This window comes from Dendroctonus ponderosae, unplaced genomic scaffold, assembly GCF_020466585.1.
Source record: "Dendroctonus ponderosae isolate FM_Combo_2020 unplaced genomic scaffold, Dpon_F_20191213v2 Dpon_F_20191213_4, whole genome shotgun sequence".
NCBI classification, from domain to species: Eukaryota; Metazoa; Arthropoda; class Insecta; order Coleoptera; family Curculionidae; genus Dendroctonus; species Dendroctonus ponderosae.
The window spans coordinates 10,590,897-10,602,975 of record NW_026018611.1 but is presented as its reverse complement, the minus strand read 5'-3'; the positions used below and the strand labels follow the sequence as shown (position 1 = coordinate 10,602,975).

General features: G+C 32.8%; 1 protein-coding gene across 1 annotated transcript; it reads right to left on the bottom strand.

Moving 5' to 3' along the window:
- Positions 1 to 115: 115 nt before the first annotated feature.
- On the bottom strand, positions 116 to 8,095 carry LOC109542159 (rhythmically expressed gene 5 protein). Its single transcript, XM_019911263.2, has 3 exons — positions 7,744 to 8,095; positions 3,593 to 3,764; positions 116 to 1,311 (listed from the first exon to the last, which is right to left on the bottom strand). Exons 1-3 carry the CDS (start codon positions 7,840 to 7,842, stop codon positions 782 to 784), a joined length of 801 nt encoding a protein of 266 aa, XP_019766822.1. The 5' UTR covers positions 7,843 to 8,095; the 3' UTR covers positions 116 to 781.
- Positions 8,096 to 12,079: the final 3,984 nt, after the last annotated feature.

Sequence of the window (12,079 nt, the reverse complement as noted above, 5' to 3'; positions counted from 1 at the left end):
TCTTTTGTTTTTGCGGATTTTGATTTGTGATTTGACACAGTAAAAAAACTGTGCGTAGTCTTAAAAAAAACAAATTCTAATTCACTAATAAAGTATTCTAAAAAAACTCGCTTTGTATGTTGTAAAAATATTTTATTGCAAAGATACATTAACATTTTGTCATTAACTAATACAATTTTAATAGGAATTTCCAGAATAAGCTCTGGCGCAGAAAATTCTAATCACAACGCACTTATAGTTAATGTTATAATCTAGAACAATAACTGATTATTTGTATATACAAGAACTTGAGAATAGCTAAAGTGCACATATACATGCAAGACATTCAATAAATTAGGAATCATACAATCATTTAAAGATACATTCATTAATCTCTTCACTCACACACACAAGAAATATACACACACTAGGTAGAAAATTAATAAATAATGTTTTCATTATATCACAAAACATTGAAATTGCATTTACACTTTCCTTTTTGGCACTTTCCTTTTTCGATTACTATCCTATTTCAGCAAGTGTTGCAATATCGATAGCTAACTGATCTAATGCAAAAGCTACGCAAAAAAATAAACAAGTAGATCTGGTGATCCTAAATATAATTGGAAGTTTGTACTTTCTAAAGTTGATTGATTTTCTGAAGTGTTTCCCTAGAAGAAACTTAGCCTTTATATGATAAATAAAAGTTTGCACTTGTAGCCGGCAAGTGTTCTGTTCTTCATTTCATCGCCGTTTCTGGGTTTTGGCGCAAGTCTTGACCTCAGTATTCCGCATCTTTGAATTAAAAAGTTGGAATTTTAACTTTTTGAAGTTGATACTGTCTCAAATCATCGTCTTGAGGTGTCTGCGTGCTTTCTCTAACCGGCCTTCCATCAGGGTATACTTTCACTACCATTGGACCAGTTAAGGGAAAATCGATAAAGTAGGATTCCCTATTTAAAATTGGTTTTTTAGTACTGCTCGCTACTTTTTCTGTTGAAACTGCTACAGGACGGTACTGGTTTTGGAACCGATTGAAAACGCCTTTTCCATCGGGAGTTTTGAGAATATCAATGATATTAGTTCCGGACTTTTCAACTACTTCGGCTTCGTCGTTTGTTTTTTCATCATCAACTTTTGATACAAAGCCCTTAGGTGGAGGAAGGATGTAGACATTGTCGAGACGGCCGCTATCTTCATTTCCTGCTTCATAATCTTCGTAATCAGAGAATGACTCGTCTTCAAAAGAGTTTGGTTTTGACTTGCTGCCTTTTTTCTGCGGCTTAGGAGTGGTCTTTTGGAAGCGATGGCCTTGCATGAGGGTTTCCCAAACTGCAACAAAATCAACTAATAAATCATCTGCCGATAATTCGGAAAATACGTTTTTTATTCTTAGATCATTAGTGTATCAAGCGAAGTTTACTTTGCTCATATTGCTCAGTTAACAAACAATGACCGTCTAAAAAATGATGTTATGTTTGTTCCCGTGCATATTTTCACCGTGACCTTAGCTTATTAATGACGCTATTTCGTGTTAGGGTAATGATTCACTCAAATCACCTTTCCCAATAATTCATCAAGCATAACCCATTTTAGTCACAGATACCACAAACACCCATTCGTATTATTCGATCTTCGATATGTGGGCGCGTCAAACTGCGAACAATATGAAGTTCCAAAAGAGATGTGTCCGGTTCTTAATTTTTTTTGTTATTAATTAGTTTGTCGTTTTATTAACTCAATAGGAAAAGTCAAGGTTGCCGCTTTACGTGTACCAAAACGTTGTTCTCATATTGGATACGTTGTTTGATGGTGCATTTGGAAAGGAATTTATGTTCTTGATAACTGGGTAGCCTGAACAAATAGATACGTTAAAATTATTTGAAGAGTTGCATTTTTATGCTGATTGTTTTTATTTTAAGTGACCGTGAATTATTCATTGTACTTTTTAACACTCAGGTTACGAGAATCGCAAAATGTTCGCTTTGCTTGCTAAGAATCTGTAATTTGTAAAACTTATATTAAAAGCGCATATAAAAATCCAGTAATAGCAGATATTTACAAATAATGTTTCACTAGAATTTTACAAAATGTTTGCAACATATATCATTTTATTTATCTTTTTAAATTTTATGACGTAGTAGTGAAACAATGGTTTAAAAAATATTGCAATACAAAATGGATATAACATCGAAAATGAATCTCACCGATGTCTAAAGATTTAAATTTCATAGGCATTTTCAAAAAATCGAATTTTTGATTATTTTTTTAAACGTATTTTTTATGCCGCTGCGTAAAAAACTAGAAAGTATGCATGTTTTTCGTTCTTTAAATATAAGGCGATAAAATTTACAGCAAACATGTTTTTGAGTTATTTTATATTTGGCTTCTTTTCTGATAAAATCATACACCAGGCCTTTACATTTTTTAGAGTCTAGGCTAGTCAAATATTAAAGTTATAACAAACATAAATTTTGGCTTTTGTGCTATCTATAAGAATAATATTAAATAACATATTTTTGTGTGTGTTATTCACGTAGGTATCAATTATCATGGTAAACATAAATTGATTTTACTTCGGCTCTTTTCAATTATACAGGTATGGAAACAAATTAACTGTTGATCTTTGAGCCTTTTGCCTCTTTCTATATATTTGCATTAATATTTCATATATAAAGTCACTAGAAAAAAATCACTTCAATCGATTGGCACGGTATTATCAAGCTTTAAATTTTTAATTCAAGTTCTTTGAACTTTGAAGAGTAAAAAAAGTGCCCATTGTATACAACATTCTCGTATTATCCTGTAAATGAATTAGTTGCTAACTCTGAATTATTGTATATTTCAAGATAATCATTTAAATCTGAAGGTTAGCGTGAAGATCTTATATCCATATATAGTTGTATGCATGAACTTGACACGATAAATTCACTGAAAAAACCTTATTACAAAATAAATATTAACATATTTACTGCTGATATACATATTTGTTCAACCTGTGCATTTAAAAATTGTATGCACTGTAACCTTCATGGGCTTTTAATTAAATTATTTTAATGATGATTGTAGGTACCACCTTTAAATCATTCGTGATTTTATTGTTCGTTGAATTTCGACCCACACACACCTTTCTACTGATAATCGTTCCTAATGAACAGCTCGAAATTCGGGTAAATTGAAAAAAATATTCAACCGTTACTTTTTAAAATCAAGCGCATAAAATATTCATGATGCAGTTCCCATAAAAAAAAATCTAAAGATAAGCATCTGGGATTTTTATAACTATTTCACCAGCCAATTACGGTTATTTAAACCCACAACCTTGATGTGTTACGCTTGCATAATATTTAAATAATATCCGATATTTTGTAAGAAGGTACACATATACACAATCGCATTGTATCTCAAAGGGCAAACTGCATTTTGCGGCGTTTCAAGGTGCGCTTATTTGTTTAAATTGGTTATGGATTAAGAAACTTTTCTTTAATAGACAGTAGAATGAGGCAGGAAAGGGCGCTCCTACTAGTCCTACAGTAAATAACTATTATTAAAACTAGCGTTATTATTATTAATAATAGTCTTCAGGAAATGTTAAAAAGGAGAAGTTGCTTACCTATATTATTGGCACCTCTTTGATATGGGTCCATTGCGTCCAAATCCTCTTCTTCGATATTCTTAAGGGTACCCAAACCATATTTCAAAAGTTGCCTGCTACATAGGGGTATACTGGATCCTTCACAGAATTTGTCAACTTGATTTGCAAATAGTGAATAAATATAGGAAGTCTGAAACAATTAGAAAACACTATTAGATTAACATCCGGTAATGTTTTCAGTTATCAATACCAGAACTTTTTCAGTATCCAAACACAAAAAAAGTAACGAACATAATTCAAGTGCTTGTGAATTGAACAAATAATTTTATAAAACGGTGGCTTGACGTAAAATAATTCATAGATTCCAAGAGGTAAACTCCAATCTATATAACAGTAATCATCAGTACTGTTACGCCATTACCGACGACTTTCCACCGCTTTTCCAGCAATAAAAATCGAAAAACTGTTACTGCAAAAAGATACAATTAGCATGCATCGAATGCTGAATAAATATTTGCTAAATTCATTATTCATGTTATCTAACTGCAGAGAGCAGGTTTTTTTTCCGCCAGTGGATATTGGAAAAATAAAGAAAACAATATAAATTGCTATTTAATGAGGTGCTTTAGTGGTTTTATTAATTCATAAATGTGTAACGTTGCCTTGAGAGAATTGTAGAGTTCCCTTCCTTTACAGCATAATAGCAGGCTTTACGCCATTTTTGAATAATTTCATGCCTTGTGGGATTTATAATTTGAATAAAAATACATCAATAGCAGCAGCTTTATCTTCAGTCAAGCCTCATTTACAGCTTAAGTACAATAAAACGGTAGCTGTGCCGTCAAATAAATAAAGATAAACAGGAAATTTTTATTTGCCTTGGTAGGTCACTACCTGCTACGGCATAAAAGCGCATATGTACTTCAGAGGTATTTGGGTTTCGGATATTTTGAGAGAAAATCTTTGCGGTATGGAATCTAGACTATCTAGGTCTCCTGCCAGCTGGTAATTTTTAATTAACCAGCACAAAAGCAGTTACAATTTGTAATTTAAATGCGAAAATATTTTTGGAGCATTATCTCACAAGATAATTGGCAATTTTGATTAAAAGCTCTCGTTCCTGAACTGGTAAAATTATAAACAAGTGATGTAGTGGTTAATTAGTGACCGTGATGATAATCAGTAGAAGACGCCTATTTAAACTAAAATAAAACACTATTTTTCATGGGCGTCTTTTACTGATTATAAACAAGGTTTTATGAAAAATACCGGTCACTTTTAAGGGCTTTACCTCGAAAACACTTATTTATCACACCTAATGATTACCCAAGGAAAAGCTTAGTTGTTTTGAAATATTGTATTTGGGCAAAAAGTAACGTAGTTATTGTTAAAGACCATATAAAGAATAATCTACCGGCTGATAAAGAAAATAATGGCTCATAAAAAGTTTTGTTAAAGGTACGCGGTAATAAATCGACATTAGTACAGGCGAGTGTTGAAGATTGCTAATCTAGAAGCAGCCTTCGTTTTATTTAGGTATAATAGGACTTGAACTCCTTCTTTGGAGGTGTGTACTGGGTAAAAGTCATACGAGGATTACATTGTCAATTTACCCTTGAATCGTCGATTCAAACAATGCGAAATTGTCGATGTGACTGATAAATACATCAATGAGTCATCTCTTCCATGATTTTTTGTAGGCATTCTAGCAAGAGACAATAAATCTTATTGACTCGTGGGAAATGCTGCAGTTACAACACACAGACTGGCCATTGGTTTTTAATTTATCGTCAACTACTAGACAATTTTTTCATTATAATACTCAGAATATCATGTTCGTAACAAGCTCGCTTTGTATTACTAAAACATGATTTAAATATAAATTTACTTATATAATCAAATACGAGAACCCAGTACCATTTTAATGACGTTTATATAACGAAATGTGAAGTTCAAAGGGTGTGCCAATGTTCCATTAGCATTTTTGAATTGATTATTTTTACGTAAATGAGCTGTTTTGCACAAGCCTTGCCTGATTTAAGGCTATTATTTGATTGCTTTGATTAATGGGTTGAAATTCAGCGAAAATTAAAAAGCCAAGGATATAAAGGAATAATCATATTTTCGTTTAAATCGCAGGCAAACCATTGTTGCAATTGATTATTCCTATTTATGTCAAGACTTTTCTCGAACTATGTGCGAAACAGCATTGCATTAATTGTTTACGCTTCCTAACGACGTGCCTCTTTAACAATAATGATTCTAGAACGCATAATTAAATTGTTGTCATTGGGGTCAACACTTTCTTTTCAACAAACATGTTGTTTTAATGATTTTCTCTTGGCTAACTGTTGTGTATTTAACTTTTTTTGATAACGAGTTTTAATGCGTATGACAAGATAAGGGTAATGGGGTTCGGATAAATAATTAATTAATTATGCCAACGGCCGCATAAATAACCACTAAGTTCATAAAAACAATTAAAAGACGTGCTTCAGGCTTCAAAGAACGCAAATGTTTTAAAGATAATTCCTGATTTTGACGACTTTTCAATTAAATTATCATTGCATCAAACATCAAAACTAATAATGTTATAGAAATAGTGAAGAAAATTTATTTTGTATGAATCATTTTGATAGTACATTGATAATGATATGGAATATTTAATTGGTGAAAGAATTTGAATATGTTGGCTTCTTGTATTATTTATTATCTCACAACATATTCTCAATCAGCTATTTATGTTATAAAATAAAGACGTTTCTAGACGCACGTAGATGCTTTAGTACACATAAGTGCATTCATGAAATTTAATATCCGTGCTTCTATGTGGTGCAGTTGAAGTATACATTAATAAATTGAGAATGAAAATTTAGTAACATGGAAAACGCTATTTTTGTCTACACAAGTAATGGAATTTAAAATATCGTGCACGAATGTCATATTTGATACATTAGAGCATGCAACAGTAGAAAACCCTCAGGAAATACAATCATATCGAATGAGTATGTTTGGTACCGCTAAAACTGTTGCTACTACTGATAAATGTGTGTTATTCTTAAATTAGTATAAGAGATAAAATCAGGCCCTGATGTGCAAGCTTTTGTAATGAAATTCAATAGAATGCACGAATTACTAAAGACGATTATTCATTGCTACTTTTTAAAAAGCATCTGAAGTTAGGCACATCGAAACAGCAAAACATATACTTAATAATACAGAAAAATATGAGAAAAATGTTGTTCATACAACGTAGGTTTTCTCGACGGGGAATTTCTTGAGCGAAACTGCAACTTCATTTGAGCTTCACTTGAACTTCACTGAACACCTTATTCACTGTTTTATTCAATATGTCTGAGATTTTATAATTCCTTTAACAGCTTTGGCGTAAAAATATTAGACGTTAATTTAATGAGCTTTAAATATGTGTTCGGTAATATCGTATTCATTAAATTTAAATTTAATTTTCATAAACTTATATAAAAAGGAAGCGGAAACCCAATAATATGTTGGATCCCTGTAGAGAAAGAACAGCTTTGCAGATATTTGATGATGAATTGACCCTCAAGTTTACAAAGGTAAACTTACTTATTCAACAGAATGATCGATAGGTACTTGGGAGTTTCATTGCAACGGTCTACAAAAAGTTTCTTTGTGGWATATGGAAACATTAAATAGCGAAAATGAATGTTAATTATTTTACTTCAGGGTACTTCAGGGTACAAAAATACGAAAATAACTATCAATAAATCGGMATTTGCTCAAAGTTAAGCTATGTAGAAACTGTGGCTTTAAAAGAATGTGAAGGACCCAAATGGGGCAAAAAAGCAGTTTCAATTAATATGCGACTTCCGATTTGACGGGAAATGATTGAACGATCCACTATATCAATCTTAAGCTGGCGTGCTCCACTTCTGCATACGAGTAGGTCGGATTAAATTATTCAATAACAGTCTTCACAGGGGACGCTAATTAAATTCATATATTATGAAGCATTTCCTTTCGAGAGCCATATAATTACAGCAAATAATTAATGGAATGTGGACTTAAAGTAGAATAATGACCCTTGCGCTGCAATGCAAGTAAAAATAAGTTTACAAAAAAAATGTGAAAGAAGGAAAAACCGTATAATTTTTCCTACATTAGTATAAATCTTGAAATGAACTTACTTTTTCTTGTTTACTTAAATACTCCCACATGGGTATTGCGGAACCCTGCAGTCCACCAAACAACGCACATAAGCACAAAACACCGGCTAAACCCATCATGTTTTTTTATGCCTTTTAAATTAGTTTTGAAAAAAAAACAATTAATCACTATCAATCGTAGCAACTCGCTGCTTGAACTGTTTCCTGCGACTGTTCGCTGCAATTGCTTCTTCGAAACAATTTCTTCGGCTCTCTTCTAAGCAAAGGTTGAGCTAGATTGTTGACGAAAGCGCAATATCGACTTTGGAAAAGTGAGTGAAATCGGTTCTGTTCGTACAACTGACGGAATGGTTCTGGTCTCCGGTGGGTATAGCGATAGTTTTATAAGAAATTGGCGGCAGGAAACGTCATCAACATACCGGATTTTATGTTTTCTGTGATGTTCTAACGTTGTGAACTGGTCGAGATATCTGGATGTTGATGTCTTGTATAGACCAAGTGTAACATAGTGAACACGTTTTCTGTACTTTAATCAACAAATTATGTGTAAAGACAGTGTAAATCTGAAGGCGAAATAATAATATTTGAATTTGCCAGTTGAATTGCTAAAAAATTGCAGAAGCAGATCTAAATGAAAAGTTAAAAGAATAAATGCGTTTTAGAAATAGAAATAAAATAGCGCGTTTTCAAAAATGTTTCATTGAGAAGAAAATTTTTCAACAGGAACGTAAAATATCAGAATTGCGGAAGACAAAGCTGGGACAACAGAAGTTAGAATTACAGTATTAATACTTATTACTTTATCAGTAGTCCCAACCCTTAATAATATATACAAACTAGCCTCTAACGCATACGAAATTCACAACTCTTAAATAAATAATACCCATAATCCGAACCCCCCAATTTTTGAATTTCGAACCACTGGAGATATGCACTCTTGTACTCTGAAGGCTATATGTATACAGGATGTCAATTTGAAAAGTTTTTACCATTAATATCTTTCTTGCAGTTGAAAATATGAAAAATCGGAAAGACCCGTCAATTTTATTTGTAAGAGGGACACATAAATTAATATTTTTAGCTTTCTTGTTTCAACCCCCTAGGGCGGGTAGATGTAGATGTTAGAATCTGAAATGGAAAGGGGAGTCAATTAGTTACATTAGTTATTACTTTGTTGCTTTTTGTCCAGAAGTTTCCAAATAATTGCGTTTCAAAGTTGTAGAAACAATAAAACTTGCGTTCATTCAGATATTGGTTTTCAGGTTAGTGTTATGCACTTACGCACTATCTTATAAGTTGTTCAAGTGTTGTAAATTTTCCTGTAAACAATAATAAGGTCTGTTTTTGAACTCCTCCCTAATATTTCGGAAAACTTCACAGGGAATTGACCGGCATTCTGCTGCAAGTCGCCTTTTAAGATCACCAATATCAGAAGGTTCTGTTTTATAAACAGTGGACTTAAGATGTCCCCAAAGAAAGGAGCCTAAGGGTGTTCAATCCGGTGATCTTGGAGGCCATTCAATGGGTCACCTTCTGCCAATCGGTCTATCCGGGAATATCTTATCAATGTTTGGGAGGGTTCGAAAATAGAGTTTATTATTGTTTACACGAAAATAGACAAAATTTTGAACAACTTATAAGATAGTGCGTAAGTAGATCCCATGGGTTTTATGTAGAAATGTTTTCGTGAAGAAAAAGTGAGTTTTCTCGAAGTGAAATAATCAATAATTCCGAAATCAATCATTTAAAGTAGATTTTCTTCCTGTTATTCAACGGTGTAACCGAATATTCTGATCATTTGTACTATAAGAAGAGCCAATCACATAATTTTTCTTTAAAAACTAATCTGAAAATCAAAATTTCAATACAGACAAGTTTAATTGCTTCTGTAATTTTGAAACGCGATTATTCGAAAACCTCTGAACAAATAGCAACACACAAGTAACTAATGTAAAGAGAATTGAACGTCCTTTAAAACGATGTGCCACTTGACCCGTCCCATTTAAGATTGAGAGATTGAAGGGTAACATCTACCCTTAGAAGAAAGGGGGTTGAAACAAGGAGGCTAAACATATTAATTTAAAGTGTTTCCCTTACAAATAAAATTGACAGATATTTCCGATTTTATATATTATAAACTGCAAGAAATATGTTAAGGGTGGGAAGTTTTCAAATTAACACCAGCTATATATTTTAATAAAAAGCATGTCGTCTAAACAGAAGTTCCGCACATTAATCCTTGAAAAAAAGGCTGAAATTTCAGTCAGCTAGAGTCTTTACCCATAATGGCAATATCTAAGTAATGTTTCTGATTCTGCCGAAGAACCAGAATATGATTGAAAAAATGTGTGTCTGCAGGAGTTTTACGATGAAAACAACGTTTGAAAAATGTTTAGTTGAAAGATGTTGTGCTTGCGATAACCAAATCTTGTAACCAAGTCTCCTCAAGCTTGGTGAAAAAGTTATGGAATCAATTTATTTCAGGCAAAGCTTTGGATAAATGGGATTAAAGGGACTTCATGCTTCTGAGTGACTGACGAGACGAAGAACCTGATCTAGTGCAGTTGATGAACAGGAGTAAATCGTGTCAAAGATCTCAAATCAAAAGTTGAAACTGGACTTTTTGGATTCAGATGATCAAATGAGCCATTCTATCATAAAGACGAATCTGGTTATAAAACGGAAAACGCTTAATGAGCAAGCGATCATCTCATTTAATTGCCTAAGTTGGGCCGAAAAGTTTACTCGCTAATCCATGCAGTGATCCTTCTAAGAATACGTCTACAGAAACCTGCAGATCTACAATCAAGGAACATCTCCAAAAAACGTTTGATGGTTTTTTTCTAACAAACAATTAGGGGAGTGGCCAGGTGTTGGAGATTCAAGAAACAAGTATTTTCAAAACTTTTTGGATTCAGGAGTTTATTTTTCTTTTAGCTTCTGAGGTTTCCAGTTTTCTCTTTTGGTTGTATTTTCTTTACTGTTATTGAATGATTATTCAGTTTGTTTTCACGTGCATCAGAAAAGCGGCATTGTTTCCTACTTATCCCTGAATAACTACTGATCATTGCTTGAAAGCTCTTAGATAAAAACACCAGAAACGAAAAGATTTTAAATAGAGCAAGAAACTCGATTGGATTTAACGACCGTAGACAGGCGCTCAATTTTATAAAAATAACTGTTTTCAACAACTGAAGCCCTGAAGTTTGCGAGTTTATATTGATTMAAACTTTTCACTTTCTGCACTTGTTGCATTTTTTAAGTCTGTCTTTGTATGTATTTTGTAGCCGTTTTACGTTTGTATATTCATTAAACAATAATGAAGTCATAACGTTTGAATTAATTACTTATTAAAATTTGGTCCAACTAAGCAGTAACCTCTACTTATTTAWACACAYCTAACTGGACGTGAACTTCGTGAAGTCAATCGTTATTGGTKCCTTGCTGAAGGTCCATAAAACCACATTATGTCCCATTAAAACCGACACAAAACCTACTCGAGCMTTGGCGCAAAGATGATTYGATRGWCGAGCAWATAAGACTTTGATGMATTCRGATCAGTGTTTATTATGAAAGAAGTTTCTGTAWGGATAATGGGTTTGCCCAAAAAAAAWCTTTKAAATCTATTGAAAGAATCACACATGTAKAGTCACGCTGAAAACGTTAGATCACACAGACTATATGTAGCACCAGATCGCGAAAAAATGTTAATAGGAATTGACCGTCTCCGTAAATCCATTCTTGTTGCTTCATAAATCATTGGAGCATAGAAGCTTCGGAGTTCCCCATCTTAGCACTACGTGGATGTGTTTTTGTAAACAACCGATTTTTTCGCTTAAGATGGTCCGCATTCCTGACTGTTCAAAATAAGGACATTTCTTTCTCGTTGATTTTGTTTTGGGCATTAACATTTTCGGATCGTTAGCATAGGAATTTTGTTTTTGACTCAGCAGTTTATGGTGCTAAAGATATGGAATTTCGAATATTGATTTTTGTTTGAGATCCGTGTCCACGTAAGATTAGTCATAACATACCTACATTTTAGGGTGAATCTTGAGAATTATTAGAAATTCAGTTCAACCTTAGGAGAMGCTTTGGAAAAATTATGTATTTCCCAATATTTCCCAACTCTWCCAAATTTTGTCAGCTGAAATAGTGTTTGTTATGTATTTCAAAGTAATACTTGAATCTTATTCAGTTCAGAAGTTCTGAAATGAAAGCGGACTAACAACATTTGCATTACATTTTATGTAAATTAAGAAATGTTCTACTTAGGTTATTAAAGTAGGTACTTATTATTAATAGGTATTTACATCTTTTTATTAATGAGCCATTTAATTCATGGTTAATCAGCAAT

What these genes read in the sequence shown, in the direction of transcription:
- LOC109542159 (XM_019911263.2), bottom strand. Translation starts at nt 7,842, where the DNA reads ATGATGGGTTTAGCCGGTGTTTTGTGCTTATGTGCGTTGTTTGGTGGA. An exon ending in ATTTAAGTAAACAAGAAAAA is followed by an intron (nt 3,765 to 7,743) that starts GTAAGTTCATTT and finishes TAATTGTTTCAG; the next exon opens with ACTTCCTATATTTATTCACT. An exon ending in AAGAGGTGCCAATAATATAG is followed by an intron (nt 1,312 to 3,592) that starts GTAAGCAACTTC and finishes ATTTTGTTGCAG; the next exon opens with TTTGGGAAACCCTCATGCAA.